The sequence below is a fragment of the Rattus norvegicus genome, chromosome 7, assembly GCF_036323735.1.
Source record: "Rattus norvegicus strain BN/NHsdMcwi chromosome 7, GRCr8, whole genome shotgun sequence".
NCBI lineage: Eukaryota > Metazoa > Chordata > Mammalia > Rodentia > Muridae > Rattus > Rattus norvegicus.
In genome coordinates this window covers 105,369,057-105,391,991 of record NC_086025.1, presented here as the reverse complement: position 1 = coordinate 105,391,991, position 22,935 = coordinate 105,369,057, and the positions used below count along the sequence as shown (strand labels likewise).

The following is a 22,935-nucleotide window of genomic DNA, read 5'->3' as shown; positions in this document are numbered from 1 at the left end:
CCTTCAGCAGCAATATTTTATCACTATTCCTGATGCCCCTGACATAGTGGTACAGACTCCCCAGCTAAGAGCACAGTGAGCCATGGGAGCATTGATCTGGTTCATGGTCCATTTACTTACGGTTCACCTTGTCTGATTTACATTTTACTTCACTGTGGGTTTGAGATATGTGAAAGGAGAGGACAGTTATGTTTCTCAAGTGCTTACAAATTCAAAGATTATTAATAGCAAAGCACCAAGGGGAACACAGGAGAGGTTACCAAGAGCCTAGGAGCCTTATAGGAGTACCAAATGTGGATGTGAAGGAACAAAATTATGGTAAGACAAGAAAATACTACACTGGGAAAAATGGTCAGCAGTATACATAAAATGATGACCCATCTTCTACAAGTCACAAGGAGAGGGGCGAAGAGGGATGTGCACTCATAAGCACACACACATGTTTTACAAGTCAGCAAATCAGTTCATATATGGATTTCCAGTCCTACATTGTAGGATCTTCCTGTGACAGTTGATTTTTCTAGATGAAAAAAGCAAACACAACAAGAGCAACAACCTGTCTATATTCTGATTGTCACACTACCCATTTGTTTCTTTTCTGTATTGGCATCAACTCAATCAACTCAAACCTTGCTCAGTCTTATGTGATTTGAAGTGTGATTTCCTGCCTCTCTCTCCGTCCCGTCCCTTTTCCTTCAATTGCTCCAATAAAATGTAACCTTTTTTTTTTCCTTCCAGATAACTGCAGGGCATCTAGGACCTTCAGTGGTTTCCTATGGCTTTCTGTAATGAAGCCAAAATAGTTGTAGAAGGCACACTAAGTAGTCATATCATCATGGCCTGGTCTCTGTTCTCTTTGTAGGTATTACCAGATCCGAGTGACCTTGAAAGTGTCTTCAAGGATCCCACATAGACTGAGTGCTTCCATTGTTGGACAGACAGGTGAGTGGAAAGCAGCCCTCCTGTTTCCTTGTGTGTCATGGTTTGGCAACACTTACTGTCATTCATTGGGCCAGTGAGTTCTGGAAAGGCAGACCAATGATTGGACGTGGCTCTGTGTGAACAGCGTTATTTGTTAAGGACACTTGGCAGAAGAAAAATCATTCTCGGGAGTGACTGGTAGTTGGTGGAAACTGCTGCAGATTGATTAAAGTCGTGTCTGGATGAAATTGACGAAAAGCCTTATCCAGAAGATAGGCAAGGGGAAGCCTGTTGTTGTGAGTTCAGGGAACCAAGTAAGCAGGCATTTGTGCTAGAACTTTCTAGGTACAATAATGGATATGAACGTCATCATGCTGTAAAGGATGCTGGCCCCTCAGAGTCTGTACAGGACCTACGCAGACACCAAATTAACAGCACAAAGGAAATATATTAACCTGGAGGGGCAAGCTCTGGGAGGCAGCCTCTGGACTGGGCAAAGGCAGAGAGCAAGCAGCAGCAGCAGCAGTAGCAGCAGTAGCAGCAGCAGTAGCAGCAGTAGCAGCAGTAGCAGCAGCAGCAGCAGGTGTTTTTTTTTTTTTTTTTTTGCAGGAGTGGGTTTTTAATGAGAAAAGGGGGAAGACTGTGCTGGAGTGAACTGTTAAGTCTTGATTAAATGGAAAGCCAGTGTAGTGAAATAATGAAGTTTGATTGCTGGACCTTGGTCTTCTGTCTCAGCAATGAGTAGGTAGCCAAATAAGGGAATGGACTTCAGGGGCTGGCTTTAGGAATTTAATTTAGTGATTTTTAGCAAGGGAGAAGGAAAGGGAAGATAGGACAAAACCTGTCGTTGCCATGTTTGCCGTGATCAGGCCTGTTAAAGAACCTTTCACACCCAGTGGAAAAAGACTACCAAGCAAAGCCCAAATCCTAATTTTGATGCTTGAGAACTAAATGGGAACCCCTGGCTTTAAGAAGCCAGTCTGTTAGGGCTGAGTGAGAAACAATGTATCCTATAAACAAAAAACCACATAAAAGTCTAACTAGCTGAAATACAGGGTAATTCAGAAGCAAATCTGGTAGAACCACCTTTTCCAACAAATAAATGACTCTGCCTTCAGGGCAGAGGAAGAGGAAGGAAGTGGAGGAAAGGAAAACCTCAAAATACCCATTCACCCTTAGAAGTAAGAGTCACCCTGATTGTCAGAAATGAGATGTGGAATAGTGCTGGTCACAGCCCCACTTCATCCAACCCATTTGGAACAGGGCGACAGTATCTAGGTGAGTCAACGCATGCGCAGTTGAGAACTCACAAGTGCGATGCACAGACATCAAGTGAAGGTTTGCAATTATTCCTCTAACTCAAGGCCGATAGAGAGACTCAGCTGGCCACCTGCCTCTTTCTCAAGTCTGAGCTGAGCAGGTGTTAGTTTACTGGTTAAGTCACTATGTTCCGGAGATATTTCTCTTGTCCATACCCTCTGTTGGGAGCAAATCGTGCATTGCAGATGAGGAGAGGAGGTTTCATACTCTACTACCATCTATACTGCATTCAGTAGAGTAATTTAGGAACCATTTCCTCCTTTCCCATCCTGTACTGTTTCTTCCTTCCCTGCTTTAACCCATGATACTCACTGGGATAGCAGGATTCATGGGTCCTGCTTTGGAGAAACCGACTGTGTGAATTCTGAGGTAAATGATCAGCACTTGGACTTTATTTCCTCACTGGAAATCTGAAGACAGACATTCACCTCTACGATGTCTTTCTCTGTTTGCGGAGATGATATACAACACACATGTTTTATAGAGATAGTAAATACAAGTGTGTTGTGATGGGAATAGCCATAAAGTAAGGGTCCACAGGTCTGCGCTGAGAGAGGTCATAAGTTAAGAGTTATGAGCCAAGGTCTTGTTCTTAAAATCAAAACAAAATTCTGCGGGGCAGGAGGTGGGAGAGTTGACTGATTGATGAGAGCCATCTGTAGGCCAGTGTGGACTTGGCCTCTTTCCTCTTTGATGTTCTTGGCAGCATGAATTCAGCTCCTTTCATTGATGTACCTTCTCTGGAGCCAGCAGTCTTGCCTGTGAGAGCCAGAGGCTGCTGGGTACGCAGGAGCTTTTGGAGCCCACAGAGAAGGAAGCAACAGAGATGGAGCTGCAAAGACAAAGGAAACCAGTAAAACACACACATTTAGGTTAAAGCTCCTTTCCTTCCTAGTCTAGTTTGCAATGACTATGATGCAGTTCTCATGGCCTTGACCTCTGTACTCAAATGCTGTGGAGACCAGAATGCCAAACATGCTGGCAGGAACTTATAATCAGAAGGTTTCATGGGCAAGAGACATAGGGCTGATTTATTTCTCTTTCAAGGAGAATTTTCTAATTACAACACATTCTTCTGTGTGTCTACATTGCAAATAATTTCAAAATTTGGTGCTAAAAACAGTGGCCTATTCTGCTTGATTTTTCAAGTGAGGTGAACTCTTCAGTGATGGGTGTTAGTGTCTAGTGTTACCTGAGGCCTCAGCTAGAATGAAGCACTCAAGACTTCTTCTGTTTTTTTTATTTTTTATTTTTTTTATTATTAACTTGAGTGTTTCTTATTTACATTTCGAGTGTTATTCCCTTTCCCGGTTTCTGGGCAAACATCCCCCTAATCCCTCCCCCTCCCCTTCTTTATGGGTGTTCCCCTCCCCATCCTCCCCCCATTGCTGCCCTCCCCCCAACAATCACGTTCACTGGGGGTTCAGTCTTAGCAGGACCAAGGGCTTCCCCTTCCACTGGTGATCTTACTAGAATACTCAAGACTTCTTCAGCCACTCTTCTGATCCCTCAGCTCATTGCTTAAAGAATAGTTAAGTTCTGCATCTAGCTGGAGTACCAAACTACTTTACTTGGTAGTTCTTTTTTTTTTTCTCATATATATATATATATATATATATTGTTTTTGTTGTTTTATTGGATACATTCCTTTATTTACATTTCAAATGTTATTCCATTTCCCAGTTTCCTGTCTATAAGCCCTCTATCCCCACCCCTTCCCCTATAAGGAAGTTTGCCCCAACATTAAGGTCTCTATTATCATCAGAATAGAATTAGAATAGGACCAGAACAGGTGATTGTCTAGGGTATCCAAACCTAAAAGAGAATAAAGACTCCTCGTGCTATATTCCTGTTCTAATTTTGATGTAATTAAAACTGGGAAATAATGAGATGAAGGGATATGGCTATTTGAGAGTCAGGTCATACTGTCATTAGACTCTGGATTCATTTGTGTTAAAATTCTACTCACCCAACTCAGAGTCTTCAACTTCCAAGGTACATAGCTGAGGATTTGCATGCTTGAAGGTGGGGCTACTGTATCATGATTGACATGTGATGTGAAAGGGTTAACGAGATTTTAGTCTATTATCAATGAAGCATTTTACCATTGGTTTAACAAAAACTCATAAAACCAACACAATTCAAGGCAGAGGTGAATCAGGTGTGAGACAGTAAGAACTGCAATGTGGGTGAAGAGAGGCAAAAGTTTGACAGGGGTATGTGTGATGTGGACATCTCTTCTGGAAGTTGTGTTGCCATGAATACCTTAAGATGTTTAACCATCCATGTGCCAGACACAAAGGCCCTAGGCAATTTTTTCTCATTCCTTCCATAATAAGGTTTAAAAGCAGGGTGTGCCTTGCCTATGGCTAGCTAACTAATCTCAAAGGCAACAGAGTACACCATAGAAGCCATTTTTTTCCTCATGTAATAGGGACTCTTAGAAGTCTCATTGGTTTCCTCACTACTCTAAAGGAATAGTGATTTCTCTATTCTTAGTAGGTAAGACATGGCACACACAGGCTCATCATACTCATTTGAGTTTAGGATGCATTTGTATACATATAAGTGCTTATTGTATTAGTCATGGTCTTTAGAGGAATGGAGCAATAGAATAAATATGTATTGCAAGAGATTTACTAGATTGGTTTGGATGAGGAATTTTGCATAGTTCAATAATGGCTGTCTGTACACTAGAGAGCTTGAGAACTTGTTAGGTGCTCAGTCCACCAGGCTGGATGGTGTATCAGCAATCACAATATATATGGCACTGATGGCCAGAAGGATCTCTGGAGACCTATGAGTCTACTTTGCTAGGCCAAAACAACTACTATCCAGTGTCAGTGGTAGCTGCAACAGAAGGGATAAGCCATGCAATAAACGAAGTCACTATGAGGGAGCAAAGGCCCTAGGCAAAAGCAACTGGTTTTCCTCTCAAGACTGTTCTGACACCAAGAATAATCTTGCCCTTCTCAGTTAATGCTTCCTGGAAATGCCTTACTGCTCCACCCAGAGACACTTTACTTACTTGATCCCATATCCAGTTAAACAGACAACCAAAATTAAACAACACATCTATACATAAGAATTTACACACTTGTGAGTGCATGGGTTTGTGTGTGTAGAAAGGGCTAATCACACATTACCTGTCTCAAAACACTACCTGAATCTTCAAGGTCAAAATATTTTTTTTTCTACATCCAATGAGTTGCCCAGATGCCTAATAAGGAGAGGTCCAAATGGAAATTAATTGAAATATAAGAATTAAGGTATTCCAGAAAGGAAACCTAGATATAAGGCACTTCAAAAATCTAATTATGCTACTTCAAAGCATCTTTCTCCCTCTTCTGAGTTCAGGGGCTCAGTTAGCATGCCCATGACAATGGAAAGACATTAAAAATATGTAACCTTGTGTATTTACCTCCATAAAAAGGTTCTGTTTAATAAAGCCTCCCATTTCTTCCTCCCCTTGAGATGGCCAAGATAAGCAAAAAGTCATTTCCCTGGGGACTGATCAATTAAGGCAGATGTGGTAGGGAGGTGCCCATCAAAGTGTACTGAGGCTGTGGAAAATGATTAGGTTAAGAACAGGCATCTGCTTGTGTCTGCTCATCAAAGCCAAGGAAAAGATAGCAGAGTAAATTGTGGAAATGTATAAAATTCGCAATGATTAGTTTTCGTAATGTTTTGAGAGGTAATTTCCATTTCCACTAAGTGGAAGCACTTAAGAGCTTCACTTTGTAGGGGCGGGGAGAGACATTTATTTCTCAAATGAATCAATCTAATTTCTTTTCATGGTCCATTAAAGTGCTCCTAAATATCAACTATGCCTGTTTTTGTGGAGAATGCTAAGCAGGTAAAACACTCATCTCTCAGGCTCTGATCCAGCCAGGGTCTGAGGACAGCCAGCTCAAGGTTGACAAAGTGGCTGCCTGCTTTAATCCTTTGAAATTCAAAGAGGCATTACAATCCATTACCATACAATCTAAGCAGCTGCAGCCAAGTCAAACCTGCAGCTTGGAAATAACAATGGCCAGTGTTTCCTTACCTCTGCCCCTACACACTATGAAAGCCGTCTGTCAGGGACCCATGGACTCAGTTGTGTCAAGTTAGGATGGCATCTTAAAGCTGCCTGGGTTCAGGACTTGCTTCAAGAGTTAAATCACAAGTCATGTCACCTGCTTTGATGGACAGCTGCCCCTGCTCCTGGTGCTCACTCCATTTTGGATGCCCCTCTCTTCCTTTCCTGTGTTCCATTTTGCTGCACTAGACAGGCAGAAATACGACTTGTGGTCCTCATGAGCAGATTGTACAAGAGTAATCATCCCTGTTAGCGTAAGTGTCCCTCACTGCAGTGTCCTTCACGCAATTTGTAAAAGCAGCCTTGATCCCTCCCACATGTGGCTGCTCCTCCTTCTCCATCACATCTATCCTACTGAAGTTTGTTTTCTCTAACCAGAAGCCATGTCTTTACTTTGGAGGACCACATGCAGGGCACAAAATAAGGTCTAAGAATTGATCTTTCCAGGAAATTTGAATCTCGCTCCCTTGCAACCCCAGTACAAGTTCTGTCCCGGGTCAGTAGTTATTAATGTAGAAACTTGGCGGCTCAGCACCCCATCTTCTAGAAGAAGACAGAAATGTGACTTGAAGCCCATGCCGGAATCTTATAGAATATGCCAGTCCTGCTTTTCTTTCTTTCCAAACAGCTTCTCATTGCCCTTGTAACCTCCCTGAGGGTAAACCCTTAATAAATTACTGATACTCACAGTTTTGTCTACCATTTTATCAACAGTGCGTGGAAACTTCTAGGCAGAGAGTTGCCAGATTTCAATTAAACTGACTCATTCCAACCCTGTGACGTTCATATAGCTCTCTATGTAGAATAATCCTTATGAAAGAGCCTAAATAGCCAATGATACATTAAGTTGGTGTTTGTAGTTAATAGATTTCTTGGGGGTCCAAATATTCACAAGAATGTATTAAGATATCATATCTGTATATCACCACCATACTTCATCAAACAGGGATGGTTTCTCTCTCTCCCTGCTAGACCTCGAATGAATTTCTAGCTCCTCAAAATTGGATGTGTATGAGGCATTGCTAATACACAATGCAGTGACATTTGGACATCTGCTATGAATGGGAAAGAAAGTGGTGATCATTGTTGGAGATGGGGTTCAGGAAGAGAGATCCAGGGTTCTACTGCTCAAGGAAAGACCATATGAAAAAGTTTCTGTGACAAACATCTCTTTCTGGTGCCTAGGGTCAGCAATTCAAACTCTTTCTTTTTGTAAAATGAGTAAGGTGCCTCAATTTGTCTCTGTGACATTAGATATAGTTGTTGTAAAAATATAAAAAATAAAATAATAAGATTGTCTTATATCCCCACTAGGTCCAGCACCGTGGTGCCCCAAGATATCTGTTAGATATCTAAAGTCTCAGTCAGCAAAGTGTTTCACCTGCTCTGCTCCATTCTATATCATACTGCCAAAAGCCTCCTCTGAACCTGACAGCAATCTCTCTACCTATCTAGTTCCCAAGACAGATTTCCATGCCAGAAACACACATCCCAACTCTGTGGTGGCCCAGATCAGCTGCTACACACTTCCTTACACTTAAATCGCTACACGAAAGAACACACAACACAATAACCTTTGGCCCAATTGATAAGATATAATTGCCCACCTCAACATACAAAGCCTAATACACATCCATCCCTTAAAAACATTTGTAGCAACCTGTAATGGTACAGTGTGGAATCTTAATGTCACCTGCCATATTGTCCTACCACGGCTTCTCTCCCTGTCCCTCCTGTCTCTTCCACCTGTCTCTTCCACTCTCCTCCTCTTCCTTCAAACTTTTCTTCCACCCATCCTTCCTTCTTGTCCAATGACAGGTCTCCTTATATCTTGAACCTGCCTCACCTGTGCCATCATCCCACCAGATACCCCTGCTCAGTCTATGTCCTCACAGTTGGAGCATCCTAAGACCCTAGGATAATACCTAATCCTCTCCTGGGGAATATCACCTTGACTTATAGGAGAAAAGCCTACATAAGCTACATTGCATTTAGCAAAGGAACCTAGAAAGACATTGAAGAAATTGGCACACGTGTCTAGAGCTTTAAGCACAGGGCTTCGGAGAGCTTATTTCAGTGGCAGGTAAGAACAACCAAGGAGAGTATCTCCAGAAACAAGTGCTTTTTTCTGTTCATCTTACGTAAGTAATCTTAATGCCTCATTACCTCCTCTGGGCCTCAGTTTATATCTCTGTGCAATGTTATCAACAACACACTTTGTGAGTGTAGAAGTACACACAGCATTGCTATTCCAAGCCCTCAATTCGCACTAGCTACTGATAACTTTCCTTTAGAAATTTATTTTTTCATGGCAAACAAGCAAGCAATCAAAGAAAAAAAAGCTCCAGGGACCAAAGTATTAGTGCAGATTTTGTGTGTGTGTGTGTGTGTGTGTGTGTGTGTGTGTGTGTGTGTGTATGTGTTTGTATGTTTAAAGTGTCCTATGGAACAGGCACTGAGTTCTTGAGCTCTCTAAATATACATGTGCTCAGCTGAAGATGCCACTGGCAGTGGGGGAATTTTGGAAGATTCTACTGGGGTATTTCCTAAGAAACTAGGTGGTGATTAGTGGGACTGTGGGATTGTATGCCTGTAGACTGTCTTTATATATATAAATCTATGCTCCGTAACAGGCACACATTACATTATCCTTCTAGGGATTTCTGTTTCTTGATAGATCAAGCAAAAAAGGGCCCTTTTTATTTTATTTTAATTTTTATAGAATGCCTTTGATTCATTGTTTGTTTATTAGTATCAAGTACAAATTAGGACCACATGACTTCACAAAATCAAATGAAAGCAACTCGTTTGCCATGGAGACACAGCCATGTGAACAAGATGCATTTTAAATGAGAGCAGGATTGCCCTAGAGAAATCAATTGGGACACTAGAGTTCCCACACAGTATGGCTTTCATTTCAACTGTATATACTCCTTCCTACTGATGTCAGGAAAAGAAAGAATGTGGCTATGTCAAAGCTCAGGAATGCAAACTGGCCAAATATGGCTCCTCCACTGTCTTACATCTACAGGACATTCTGAAGTTCCAGAATTATGCTTTCTTATTGGTGGGTGGGTCTCACCTAATTGAAAATATCTCAGAAGTGTAGTGAATAGTACATCTTCAAAGCTGTTGCCTTTACATGGAGTGCTCTTGAAGTAAGAATGCATCTGTTTTTCCTTTTTGTTGTTTTAGAATAGTGCATTCAGTCTTTTATTTCAATGCAGGGCACAGACATTCTTGGGGAAATCGAATCTTGGGGAAATTGAAATGTAGAAATGAAATCTCCATGCCTAAACCATCCAGCCTGTGGCATCAGCTCCTTTTTGATGTGGTCATATGTTCTTACTGTACTGGAGGTAGACGAATTTGAAGCCACTGCTGCTTATGTGGTTCCAGGTGAACAAAGTCTCACAAAGAAACCACACTGGCCTTTGGATAGACAGTGTCAATTATCTGGAACCCCTGCTAAATATATAATCCATTTCCTGCTTCTCCTATTCCTTTTCCTCCACTTTCCCTCCAATTTCTTCTTTGCTTCTATTTTCTTTTGTCATCTTCACGTGTTCCTACCTCCTTTGTCTTCCTGTCTTTCTCTCTTGCATTTCCAAACTGTTGACAGTGACAGCGTAACTATTGCTTACACATAGTCCATTTCCCCGAGACACTATTCTACGTTCTTTGTACTTATCATGCGTTAATTAACAACAGGAATTTTTGTGAGAAATCAATTGTGTGATTTTGTCTTTATGTACACATCAAAGCATCATGTCCTATCATCTCGGGATTGTCATCACATGTGAAATCTATCCTTGACTGAAATGTCTTTAGATAATGTATAAAAGCATTTCGAATAGGTACTATCGATATCTTCAATGAGAAGTGAAAATACAGATGTACTCACAGTAATTGGGGCCAAGATTCTAACTTAGGAATTTTGGATGCACAACTGGATTCTAACCAGAGCACAACTGTTGCTTCGTGCCCACTCTGGAACAGTTGGAAGTTCTTTATTGGGCTACAGTGGGCTCTGCACCATCAGCTTTAACAATCCCTTGCAGTCATGTCTATTCTTCATTGGGTTCACTCCTAGGTCAACGCTTCTGAACTTGACTTCCGTATCCCTTTACCTGGAACTTAACTCCTCTAACAACGTTTGTTTAGTGTCCCATCAATTAATACGGGTTTGGTTCAAATGTTCCCTTTTCAGAGAGGCATTCTTGTCTGGACTTTTTAAAAAATTGATTCCTGCTTACCTTTCATCATGCATTTCTTTATTCTGCTTTTCAGACTATGGCAGCTAACCTTACTATATATCCATTTATTTACTTAAATGCCTTTCCTCTTAAATTTAATAATGCTGCTTTCAGTAAATCATGACCATTTTCAATGTGGAGGGAGCAGTTTTAGTATTTTCATTTCTGAGTAAATATAAACCATTTTACCTTTTCCATAATGGTTCCAGAGAATAGGATGCTATGCCATTAGAAGTCATAAGACCAAGACTATTATCACGGATAAGACAAACGAGCTTCCTGCACCATGGACATGAACTCATGCTGTTCACTGAAGCTAAAGAGAGCTAGTCCTGCCCAAAGTGCATACAAAGAAATCAGTTGACTTATTTGGGGGAACATAGAGTAATGTTTGGTGTTCGTCCATTAGTCATAGGCACAGCATCCAAAGATGTTTTTACTGTGTGCACAGACATCTTGGCTATGTGCTTGGTAGGCTATTGAAACATGCCATCATCCAGGAAATGTCAAGTCTTTCCTGTTGCTGATGTCATCACTTACATAAAAGTCCTGGTCTTAACTGCTTGATTTGAACCGATGGATTTAGATACTTAAGCTACTGACAAAGGAGTGAGGCTGGGTAGAACACTCTTATACCCCAACAGGCAGAATAGGTCAAGGTAACCCTGTGTTATAGTTATGAGTAAATCATTCCTCAGAAGATCTGCTTACCTATATTTAGAAATGAACAGAGTCTGACTCAAGAGACTAGACAGCAAATGGAACAGATACAATATGAATGCAATCATGCCAACTTCTGATCTTGTTTGAATCACCCACCAGATATCTGCAGGTGCTAATTGACTTAATGGTTTTAGCAAAGTCTGCCAAAGAGCCTGAGCAAATCTGTCATAATGCACATATCAGAATTGTTGTCAAGGACGAAAGGATGCTTATAATGTATGATTTAACTTTGTGACCTCAAAATGGAGATTCTTAAGTCAACGAAAAGCAAATAAATCCATAACAGTATTCACTCTTGTCTCTCTTTGTCACTTACCCAGCCCCCTCAAAGCTCACTGAAGTTAGTCTGGTTTATTCATGAGCAGTTGTAAGAATTCCGTCCTTGTGGCTTGGCCTGGTCTTTTACGACAAATTTGATGAGAGAATACAAGGGTGGGTACATGTTTTAATGGGTAGCAGTATAAGGGCCCAATGACTATTTGCCTTTGTCCTACTGTAGTGATGTAAGGGAGGTCTGTGATTTGTTTAATCCTCATATTGCCCCTAGAGCAGTAAAAGGACCCACAGTACAATACATGTGACACGGAGGAGCCAACCAACTTGTGAATTTGTGGTCTGGGTATCTGATAAACCCCACACTGTGAATCTGTAACTGACATTGAACTCTTCACCCCTCCCTGTAATTTCAGGTCTTATCAATGGACCTTTGCTCAACTTTCTTGGATCACTTGGTGTAAGGCTCTGCTTTCCTGTGCTTAGCTTGCTAGATAGCTAACACCCACATCCCTCACCAGACATCCTACTGACCTGAGCTTTGTGTATGAGCTTCCAGAATGATGCATACACCATAACATTATGATTCCACCTTTTAAAGTGGATAACAATGAAACGACTAGGAGGTTTCTGCTATTATTTGAGTAGGGATTTGTACATGGATGGTTTTTGTAAAGTATGACCAGTGTCTGAGTTCAAGCTGTAATTGTCAATTGGCAACCAATTTGGTAAATATTTGGTTTTTTTTTCTAATCATTTTGTACTTTCAGGTCATTCAACTGCTCCTTGTATAGATTATAAAATAAAGATAAGAAAAAGTTTATTCTGTATATGAATATTGTGCTCCCCAAGCCATTTACTAAAGAGGCTGTCCTTTCCTCTAGCTTATTTTTCATATCTCTTGGAAAGTCAACTAATTGAAAAGCACATAGGTTTATTTCTGGGCTTCCAAATCTGTCCTATTATGTGCCAGGCTATTTAGATGTCTATAGCTTTGTGTAGATTTTGAACTTACATACTGTAATGGTGATAGTATTCTTTTACTAAAGTTTTTTGTAGGTGTACATAATTACTTGGAGTTGTATAGGAATTTTAAGACATTTGAGGTGAAAATGGAATTTGTAATTTGGATCAGCATTTTACTGAGTCTTTGGATTACTTTGTGCAGTTATATGTTATATTTTAATGATTATTAATTCCCCTAACTTCTGAACATGTATGTAGTGTGTTTGCTTCTAAATTTACTTTTGTTCCACATCTTACCTCTTTGGTTGAATTTGTGTGTGTGTGTGTGTGTGTGTGTGTGTGTGTGTGTGTGCATGCGTGTGTGTATGCTTTGGTAAGAATTATTAATGACATTTTTTTCTTGATGTCTTCAACACTTTGTCATTTTTGCTAAGGCACTATAGATTTATGACTATTGATTTTGTAAAATGAAGTTTTGCATTGTTAGTTTTAACAATATATCGTTGAAGTCCTTAGAGATTTTTATATCTAAAAATCATAATATCTACAAAGAAAGACTACTAACTTTATCTTTCTGACTCTTTTTGGTAAATCTCTTTTGAAGAACATGCAAATCAAAAAATTATCACACCCTGAAACTAAGCAGACCATGAACTTTTATACATTAGTTGTTCCAAAGCTATGAAGCTTCACAATGAATTTTGCATTTTCAGTATCAAATATATTTCTTTGCAATCATCCACTACCAAAAGCCAATTTTTGAACATTGTTTTCTCCTTTTCCTAGTTGCTTTACCTAGCACTTTTAGAACTACATTCAGTTGACCTAGTCACACTGGACACTTCTGTTTTATTCCTGACATGAGACAACGTGCTTTTGGTTTTTTACTACTTAGTCCAACATTAATAGTGGTGTTATGACACACAAGACTCTTACAGATTAAAGTGTATTATTTCTATATTCCAATGATAATTGCTATTTTGAGTCACGTACATAAGTACTGAGAACTGAGCTCAGGGAGGGCAGCAACTGTTCATAACTACTGAGCCATTTTTTCAGCCCCTACAGATAATAAACAGAGACTGTTTTGGGAGAATTTAGTGAGCCAATTTTTTCTTTCCCTTGGGGAAAGCAACTGACTCACTCCTAGGATACCTAGGATTGGGCTAAACTATAAGAGCCATGCCATACAGCTATGAATGCCTCATCTTTCTGGCGAGATGCAACTTATCTAATGGTAAAGTAAAATAATTGTGACGTGATAATAAGTCCCTAAATGAGACCTATCAGAGAGAATGTGGGCTTGAGGACTGTGTATGTGTACAACATAGAAGGATGGGTTAACTCCAGTATATCCAAGGGACTAGAAAAGTCAGGGTTCTGCTTCACCTTGAGGGTTTTCTGAACCTCATCACCCACTATGTTCCTTTGCCAACTCATTCATTCTGTCAGGGAAACTCATTTAACAGAAAGTTCCTCCATAATAATAAAAAGACTAGAGCTGTCTTAGACTTCTATTCAAATCTGAGTGAAGAAGCCATAGCTAACTTGTTGGCATGTAATCTCTGTGTGTCTAATAATCTAGCCATAGCTATGTTACAGTGTACACTTTAGTGTCCCTTCCTCTAGAAGAAACAACTTGCATGAGTTGTACATGTAGTCAGCTTGTTTGTTTATGGGAATTGAAGATGGATAAGGTTACTTGCTTCCACTGTTGTTTCTTTAGGGAATTAGGTCATCCTGCCCGCCCCCGTACCTCCTGCCAAACACACTTTTGACCATCATTATTTAATGTATTATGTAGAATACATTTGTATTTTATCTTTTAACTTCATTAAGGTAAATGTTTTATAATATGTATTTTAAACTTGTGAGTTTACTATGCTAGCACTTTGCTCTCCACGCTAAGACTGGGTTTCACATCTCCATAATTAGACTTACCAACAGCATGATGCTGGAAACTCCCAATGTTTCCTCTGATGGCTGGAGGAGTTGAAATGCAGCGGTGTAGTGATGTACTGATTCATGCCTACACCTGCTTGGCTCCATCATTGAAATGTTTTTGAGCTGCTTCCACACGGCTACTCTGGAGGCACCTCATGAGTCCTCATGTTTTCTTGGTGAACCACTTTACCAATCCATACCTCAGCTTTATTCTTCTGTTTCTCTTTTCATGTGGATTTGTAAGATATTCTGGCTTCTGTCAAGTTTCAATTTAAACAATGCAGGGAAGTACTCATTTTTTCCTTTCTACACTCTAAGTTTCTCTGCTTTCGAGTTAAGTATGCTGCATTTCCTCTAAGTTTTAATTTTGTAACACTTAACAGCCTTATAACTGAGCAAATTCTCACTAGGTTCTTTGTAGAAAGTGTTTAGTTTGTACATATTGAAGCCTATGGGATCTGAAATTATCCCCCTTGTTGCCAGGACTGAGTGCCTGGGAAAGGCAGCACCAGTCCATACTTAGATTTCAGTGAGTACTTGGGGTCTAAGTAACTAAAATATGCAGATGGGTGAGAAGGATGATCTCCAGACTCCATTGAGTTACCTCTTCCCTTTTAAGGAAGCCCTATTGAAAACCTCAGTCGTGTGTTGCACTATCATTGGCTTTGGTTTGAAACAGTTCAGGACGACACTGTTAAAGTTTAGGGTGCAGTAAAAGACATGAGCTCTGAAAATGTTCTAGTTTATCTCCCTTGAAATCAATGTGGTTTTGCTTCAGTTTTCTGAGATATGTGCCAACAGCTGACCCATACTTTCGGGGATTGGTAGTAATAGCGCTAATAAATTTCTGTTGACTGCACGGCTACATACACCAAGCAATAGACTAGGAATTTTGCAAATATTATACACACAACCATCCCTATAACGATCTTGAGGAAAAGCCTGTGTTGTATTTTGCCCAAAGACCTGGAATCTGATATTTCTTTCATGTATAAAGCCTCTTTTGCTATAATGTCAAATTTAAATTCCCATGTGCTAAACTCCACTGTATGTGCAAGATATACATAGATAACATACATATGTTTGGAGAACATATAAGAGACTTTTTTCTTCTCTCAAAATTTGCATTCTAGTCAAAAGACAAGTCAGTAAATTCAAACTAAAAGGTATTATACTTTATGGACAAAAATGTAGAGCTGTTATGGAGTCAAGTACATGATTTTACAGACTCATGACTGACAGGGAGGCAAAGAATTGCTACTAGAGACTAGAGAAATCAGGAAAGTTCAATGTCAAAGTTACAGATTATCCTAAGGAAAGACTGAATAACCTTGCTGCTCAGTATGGACTGGAAGATACCTTGACTATTTGGAAAGCTGTAGGGTACTAACCACTTGGATTGAAAAGTATTTCAGCAATGAAGGGTGCAGAAGTTAGATTTGGCAGTGCTACAGAGTGTGTGGCACACTGAAGTAAAGAAATACTAGTACAGACATTCTTGTAGTCAACTATTATTTCCTAAAGGAGGAAGTGGTGATAGGATGTGCAACTTGGTTTTACTGTGTGTTTTATTTCTGATGAGAGACTATAGAGAGGAAGAGTACATTTAAAAATCACTAAAAAAGACCTAACCTAGGAGAAGGAAATTCATATGTACAATTGGACATGAAAAATAGCTAGGACATTTTAATCATTAATCATATATATTTTTTTCAGGCCCAGGGGTAGGTATGATGAGTAACATGACTCATGTAGACATATGTGGAGATAATTACAAGATGCTGGGGACCATGAGAACATGTGTAGGTCAGCTCAGTAGCGGGTAGGGCTGACCTCTGGAGATGCACATGGATATTTAGGCCAAGTGCTTTACTCTGAACTGTCATGACAAAAGACCTCACAGAAATGGCATAAGAGAGAAAAATATTTATTTGTACTTATGGTTCCAGAGTGTTTTAGTGCATCATTTCAGATAAGGGACGGTGGAGCAGCTTGGAACATGGTAGTAGACAGTGTTCACATCATTGCAGATCAGGAAACAGAATTGGTAACAAGAAGTAACCAAGTATAAATCAGTTCCTGGAATCTATACCCAGTAACCTGCCTCCTCTAGTTGGGTTCTACATCATAAAGTACCACAGGCAGCTGAGAACTAAGCTTTCAAACCACGAACATGTGAACTATTTTAGCAAGAGTAGGCAGTACCCTGATCCTTGCTGTCAATAGCTTACAAAGGGCCAAGAGGGGCCTTAGCTATGGTGACTAATAAAATCATTAAGTATTTTTGTGTCACTGAAAGTTCAATATTTGGCAGGAACACTTTTTAAGTATGGGCTTCTTTGTTTTGGCTCATGATTTCAGATGGCTTGACTTCATTAGGTTGGAGAAGCATGTTTAAAAGCTTAGTTCCTGATAGCCTTGAAATAGGTTAGAGAAATTGGAAGACACCAAGTCCTGCATTGGTGCCTCAAATTTCTGCCACTGAACTGGGAACACAGTGAGTGGACCTTGTCAAACATTCATCCGTTTCCAAAGACTGTTAAAAAAGCTTCTTGGGGCTAAGGTAGGAAGTGGAGGAGTTGAGAACAAGAAGGGTTCCAGAGTGGACAGAACAAGTACCTCTTCCATCCCATGCCCATTGTGTCCAATAGAAAAATAATGGTTTGGCCCAGCCAAGGATAGGGCTGAATAAAGTGACTTCAGAATCTAGGTCACTGTGCTCCTTACATACTGTGTAAGGTCCCTAAGACATGTAAGCTGACAAGAAAAGCTGAGGCCATCAAAAAAAATCAGACATGTCTGGCCCTAGAGTAACTCCAAAGTCTACATTCAGAGCAACAACATATCAAAGCCATCACTTAGCATCTCTTTTAAATAGTGGGAATAAATTCTGGTGGCCCCTCCACTGTTCTGAAATTCAAGTGGTTAAGGACACCTTGTATTATAGAACAACAACATGAAAAGTTCAGATTAAATGATAATTGCAGGCATAGGACAGTGAGGTGGAATGACCTTGGTTTGGGAATACCTTTCTTATTTTTTATCAAGGGGGAATGTTCAGCAATGGCAGCAGGTAGGGGCCATTGTAATAATTGATGTCTATCACTTTCGGTATCTGTCTCTGCTATAGCCAAATCGACCCCCTCCCCCTCTCCTGGGCCTTCAGGTTTCCCAGAACTCATAAAGAATTATGCCTAGTGGGACATGCCTGGCATGCATTATGATGCACGGTACTATATGGAATGCCGTATCTCTTGACCATCTATTTTTATTCTGTACTACACAACAGAGCTGGGTATGTGCACTATTTCTCAAGGTGGGAGGGGGAATTGAGGAAAAACGAGGCACTGCAGGAGAGGCCAGAAGAATACAATGATGTGACAGCTCATCCAAGGCTTGGGTTGGGCTGGACTATGCTAAGCCACTACAGGAAAACTTTGGGGTACTGGTAGTCACATGATACTGCTTGCTCAGTAGTAACTGTGGGAAACCCAGCTATTTGTGTAATAAACCATGATTCTTTGTTGGATTCTGTGACCTAGGCCAAAGTCACCATGAGCTACAGAGCAACACTGTGCTCCTTACAACAGTCATGTTCAGGCAGGGACACTGCAGCACTTACAAATGTTTGATTAGCTGCAATTGCAGCTAAACTTAGTTCTCCTTGGGAAGCATATGGCTGTGACAGATGGTCCAGGAAGGCCCAAATCACATAAGCGGGCTCTTTGTTTCACAATTGCTGAGTTTCCTGATGACTTATTATTAACAGAAATGTGCCTCTCTCTCTCTCTCTCTCTCTCTCTCTCTCTCTCTCTCTGTGTGTGTGTGTGTGTGTGTATGTGCATGCCTTTGTATATACATGTGCATGTGAGTGTATATATGTATATGTATGTATTAAGATTTAGAAGTTAGAACTATAATAATTCCATCCTCGGAGAGTCCCATGCTGTGGTTTTAGACATATTTCATACTTATTGTATTGTTTCAAAGAAACATGCAGAGTGCAGGTCAGCATGCTAACTTAGCTGGAAAGAGAGATTGCATCACCAAGCTCTATTCTCCATTTGGCATGTAGCTCACTTCCATAGATGTGGTAAAACACAATGGGAGGGTCTGCCTTGGACACAGTGTCTATCTTTGACATAAAGGTCAAGCACATAAAGCATCATCCCTGTTCAGAAAGAGGTGGGGCTACAATTCTTATCTCATAAATAAAATATATATTAACTCTTGGAGCCAACTCAGATTCCCCAGAGAAGAGAGTATGGTAAAGTAAAGTAGAAATAAATGGATCAAGGAACTGTTGCCTGGCACACTGAGGTAAGGGCTGTTGAAGAAGCCAAGGGGGCCTGAATGGAAGGAGGGAAACAACATGCACTTAAATGCTTTCTGTTCCAGAATGAGATAGTATGTACATGTGTTTGTCTGTGTCTATTGTGGTAGAAGAGAACACTCACTGCTGTGCAGAGCTGAAATATCCCCAGTGCTGTCTGTGCCTGTAAAGGAACTAAAGATAAAAGATTTAAAGAATTTTTCCCTAGAGTCCTTCCTCCAAGTGTTACTAGAGAGCTTTTCTGTGCTCCATCTGAGCATAGCCCACTGTGCATTCCGTCTCCTTTCTTTTCAGTATAAACAATGAACAAATAAACCAACAAAATACCTAAGCTCTCTACCAGACTACCCCCATTCTCCCATGATAGCTCTATTGGTAAAATCCTGTAGTTGACCACATTATAACACACTAGTTGCTAATTTCATCAAATAGCATGTCTATTCAACAATTTTGGCCATCCATCATATGTTATACCCTACACAAGCACTTTCAGAGACCCGTCCTGAGCTGGTGGTACTCTCCCCTCTCCTGGTCACGGTTCACAGCTAAGAAAAACTGAGGCCCAGAGTGGAAGAGGTTTAATGCACATGTAAACACTATATAGATACCAATGCCAAGGGCAAACCTACACTTTTCAACTCAAATCTGTGCTTTAAAAAAAGGTATAAGACTATTCACTGGACTCTGTTGCTGAAATGCAAATTGAAATACTTGAGACTGCTTAGAAATGGGAACAAATTTGGAGGAAGCCCAGCTTGTGGGCTGTTGAAGGACTAGAGTGTACTCCAGGCTTCATGCTAGCCTTTTTCCTTTGTGAATACAGAGCAGTGCATATTATTGACCAATAAAGTGTTATCAAGTGCTGGACTGACTCGGCTCAATCTAATAGGCAGGTCATTGTGGCTTATAATTACATAATTAAACCCACTCAATGTTGATGGGAGAAACTCCCTAGCAAATTTTAGCAAGAGCTCTTGCTTATTGCCAGATGTTTAAACCGTGTCTTAATTCAGCTCTTGGGTTTAGTTGCCCTCTTGTAAGAATGAATTTGTGCCAGAATATAGAACCTGCTTTCCAAATTGACGTTCCCTTGCAGAGTAAATTAGGAGTGAGAAACTCTCAACATTAGAACCATGGCAGTAGTTTGGGAAGACTTTGTCAATTTGTCCTCCTTCTGCCTTGTGTTCATTAATGACTAATGGGGTTATTGACTGAGAATATGTAGAGTTGTGTGGCTCTGATAACCAAAGCCTACTCTCGTACTATTCTAGAATTTTTGATGAAACAGAATAGATGTGAAAGATCACCAGAAGTGAAATGTGAGAGAAAGCAATTAGGAATCAATGTGCACAGTATTAGAGATCATCCCTTTCCATTATATTCTCAGCAATAAGAGAAAAGGGTCTAGCCCTTTGCCAATATGGTTATGTAGCTGAATTGTGAAAGATCAAGTAAACATGTTAAGAAATAGGAACATGAAACAACAACCACCACAACACAATTGAGCCACCCTGCTATTAACATTTGACATTGAACATAAAATAAGCTACATGTTCATAAATTTCCTTATGAATAAAATGAAAGCTCATATAATCAATGTCTTGGTTAGGGTTTTGTTGCTGTGAAGAGTCATTACCATGACACTTCTTAAAAAGAAAAACATTTAATTGGGGCTCGTTTACAGTTTCAGATGTTTATGTCATATTGTGATAGCAAGAAACATGGCAGCAGGTAGGGAGATATGGTGCTGGAGAAGGAGCCAAGAGTTCTATATTTTGATCCACAGGAAGTAAAAGGAGACTGTGCCACACTGGGCTTAGCTTGAGTATAGGAGATCTCTCAACGCCTGTCCCCACAGTGACAGACTTGTTATAACATGGCCACACCTACTCCAACAAGGTCCCACATCCTAACAGTGCTACTCCATATGAGTTGAGCATTCAAACACATGTGGCTGTGGAGTCCATTCCTATTCAAACCACCAAAATCAATGTGATACAGAAGGGATGCATACAGAGCATGTAAAACATTAGACCTTGGATGACCAATCTGAAGCTAGCTCCTAGCTGTATTTTAGAACCTCTGAATATTCAGTCATAAATAGGGAGGGCATCCAGACTGCCCCTACCTACCACATTGAGCTAATTGAAGACATCATCTTCAGTGATGAGTCACTCATGTGCCATGGGCATTCATACTTCACATCCATGTCTAAAGTATGGTAAAGTATGGGTATAAGTTAATGCCTCTCATACATACCCAGATTAACATATTTTATGACTTTTAATAAACTAGATCCATTCATGCATAGACTTTATTTATTACATAGACTTTATTACTGACCCAAACACATCAGGTCTAAGCAGAACACTGGGATTTCATATAGAAGTGACCCTGTTTAAACCCTGTTTGTCACAAAGCAAAGAGAGAAAGAAAGAAAGAAAGAAAGAAAGAAAGAAAGAAAGAAAGGAAGGAAGTAAGGAAGGAAGGAAAGAAAAGAAAAGGAAAGGAAAGGAAAGGAAAGAAAAGAAAAGAGAAGAAAAGAAAAGAAAAGAAAAGAAAAGAAAAGAAAAGAAAAGAAAAGAGGACATGAAAGTGGATGGGCACTTGGTGCGGAGAAAGAAGACAGCGACAGCAGTGGAGCAATGGAAGGAGGAAAGGAGAGGGTTTAATGTTACCATAAGTTACTATCCAAAAAGTGTCAAATTATAAATTAATAAAAAAACTTGCTGAGAACATATTGTATACCATGTACCTTAAAACAAGCTATCATAAAACAAAGAAAGAGGAAGGAAAACAGACTTTGTGGGGAAAAATAAAATTGTCTTCTCTTTATAACATATTGTAGTAGTAGTTTTGTAACCATATAGTTATTAAAAATGCCTGTTTTCCAACTCAATTTTGTGTACATAAAATGTCACTTTTATTAACAGTTTTCAATTATGCTTCATGAAATGTTGCAAATAATGCAGCATCATAGAAAATGGTGCATTCTTTAATGGGAAATTATTCACTGAGTTGAATCAAAGATCTCACTCACAGACAGTAAGTAGTGTAAATCCGACATACAGCACAGGAACCCTATATGAAATCCCAGTGTTCTGCTTAGACCTGATGTGTTTGGGTCAGTAATAAATAAAGTCTATGTAATAAATAAAGTCTATGCATGAATGGATCTAGTTTATTAAAAGTCATAAAATATATTAATCTGGGTATGTATGAGAGGCATTAACTTATACCCATACCCATAGTTGTAAAATAGTCAGCATCACATCCACAGTGGAGTACTTCAAATAGCAAACAACAAAAAATGGTCAATGTCATTGAGGTGTAATAAAGCATATGTCACAAAGTATAGCCACAGAAGTATAGTAAATTGGCAATCTATTATTGATATGTCACTAATGAGGTATGCTTCCCTAACTGCAATAACTCATAGAACTACATGGTTTCAGTATTCCAGATAACTGCATGTTATAAATTCCTTGTTATCAGAAATACTTTTCCCCCATCCCACATTGGCCAGAAAGCCCTGAGTTTACAGAGTTAAAGTAGCCACTCTCCATATGCTGGATCTGATTAGCTTCTCATTTCTATACATTGGGTTGGTAACCAAATCTATAGGAGTGAGTAACGTTAGAGCTCATGAGGATGCTCATGACCTAGGTGAGCTCCTTGCTGGTCCAAACAGCTATTTAGATCTCTGGAGTCCCTGCTCTATGCTCTTTAGATATCACTGTGCTCTGAATATTTATCATCTCTGAAACTGACGACAAACTTTGGTTATCATAACAGTGTTGTACCCTGGGACATTAAAAGACAGCAGAGCTAAGGCTCTACTTTGTGGGAATGATAGCTACCATTACAAAAGGGTACACAGTACCATGTGCCATGAACGCTGAGTCAACAATTTCCTGTGCATTCTAAACCTCCCAATCTGTGGTAATATATAATTATACCATAAAACATACCTAACACCCTTATATATTCAGTTGGGGCTCTACACAGTGCACATTTTCTATCACATGGAGACAGGTCCTAGTGCAGTCATAACAGCCTTCTACCCAAGAGGGCCTGGGCCACAGAGTATTGAGGGTTTCTCATGTTGGTCTTTACTT

General features: G+C 39.9%; 1 protein-coding gene across 6 annotated transcripts in view; it reads left to right on the top strand.

Annotated features, from left to right (window-relative positions):
* Fam135b (family with sequence similarity 135, member B) overlaps positions 1–22,935 on the top strand; it is a 268,886-nt gene that overhangs the window by 146,725 nt on the left and 99,226 nt on the right. For all 6 annotated transcript variants that reach the window (XR_005487230.2, XM_008765601.4, NM_001427631.1 and 3 more), the window contains one exon: positions 863–942. Coding sequence is in view for 4 of the 6 variants with exons in the window: in XM_008765601.4 (XP_008763823.1) it covers positions 863–942 (80 nt within the window). In the remaining 2 variants the exon portion in view is untranslated. Of the gene's footprint in view, positions 1–862; positions 943–22,935 lie in introns of those variants that run through there.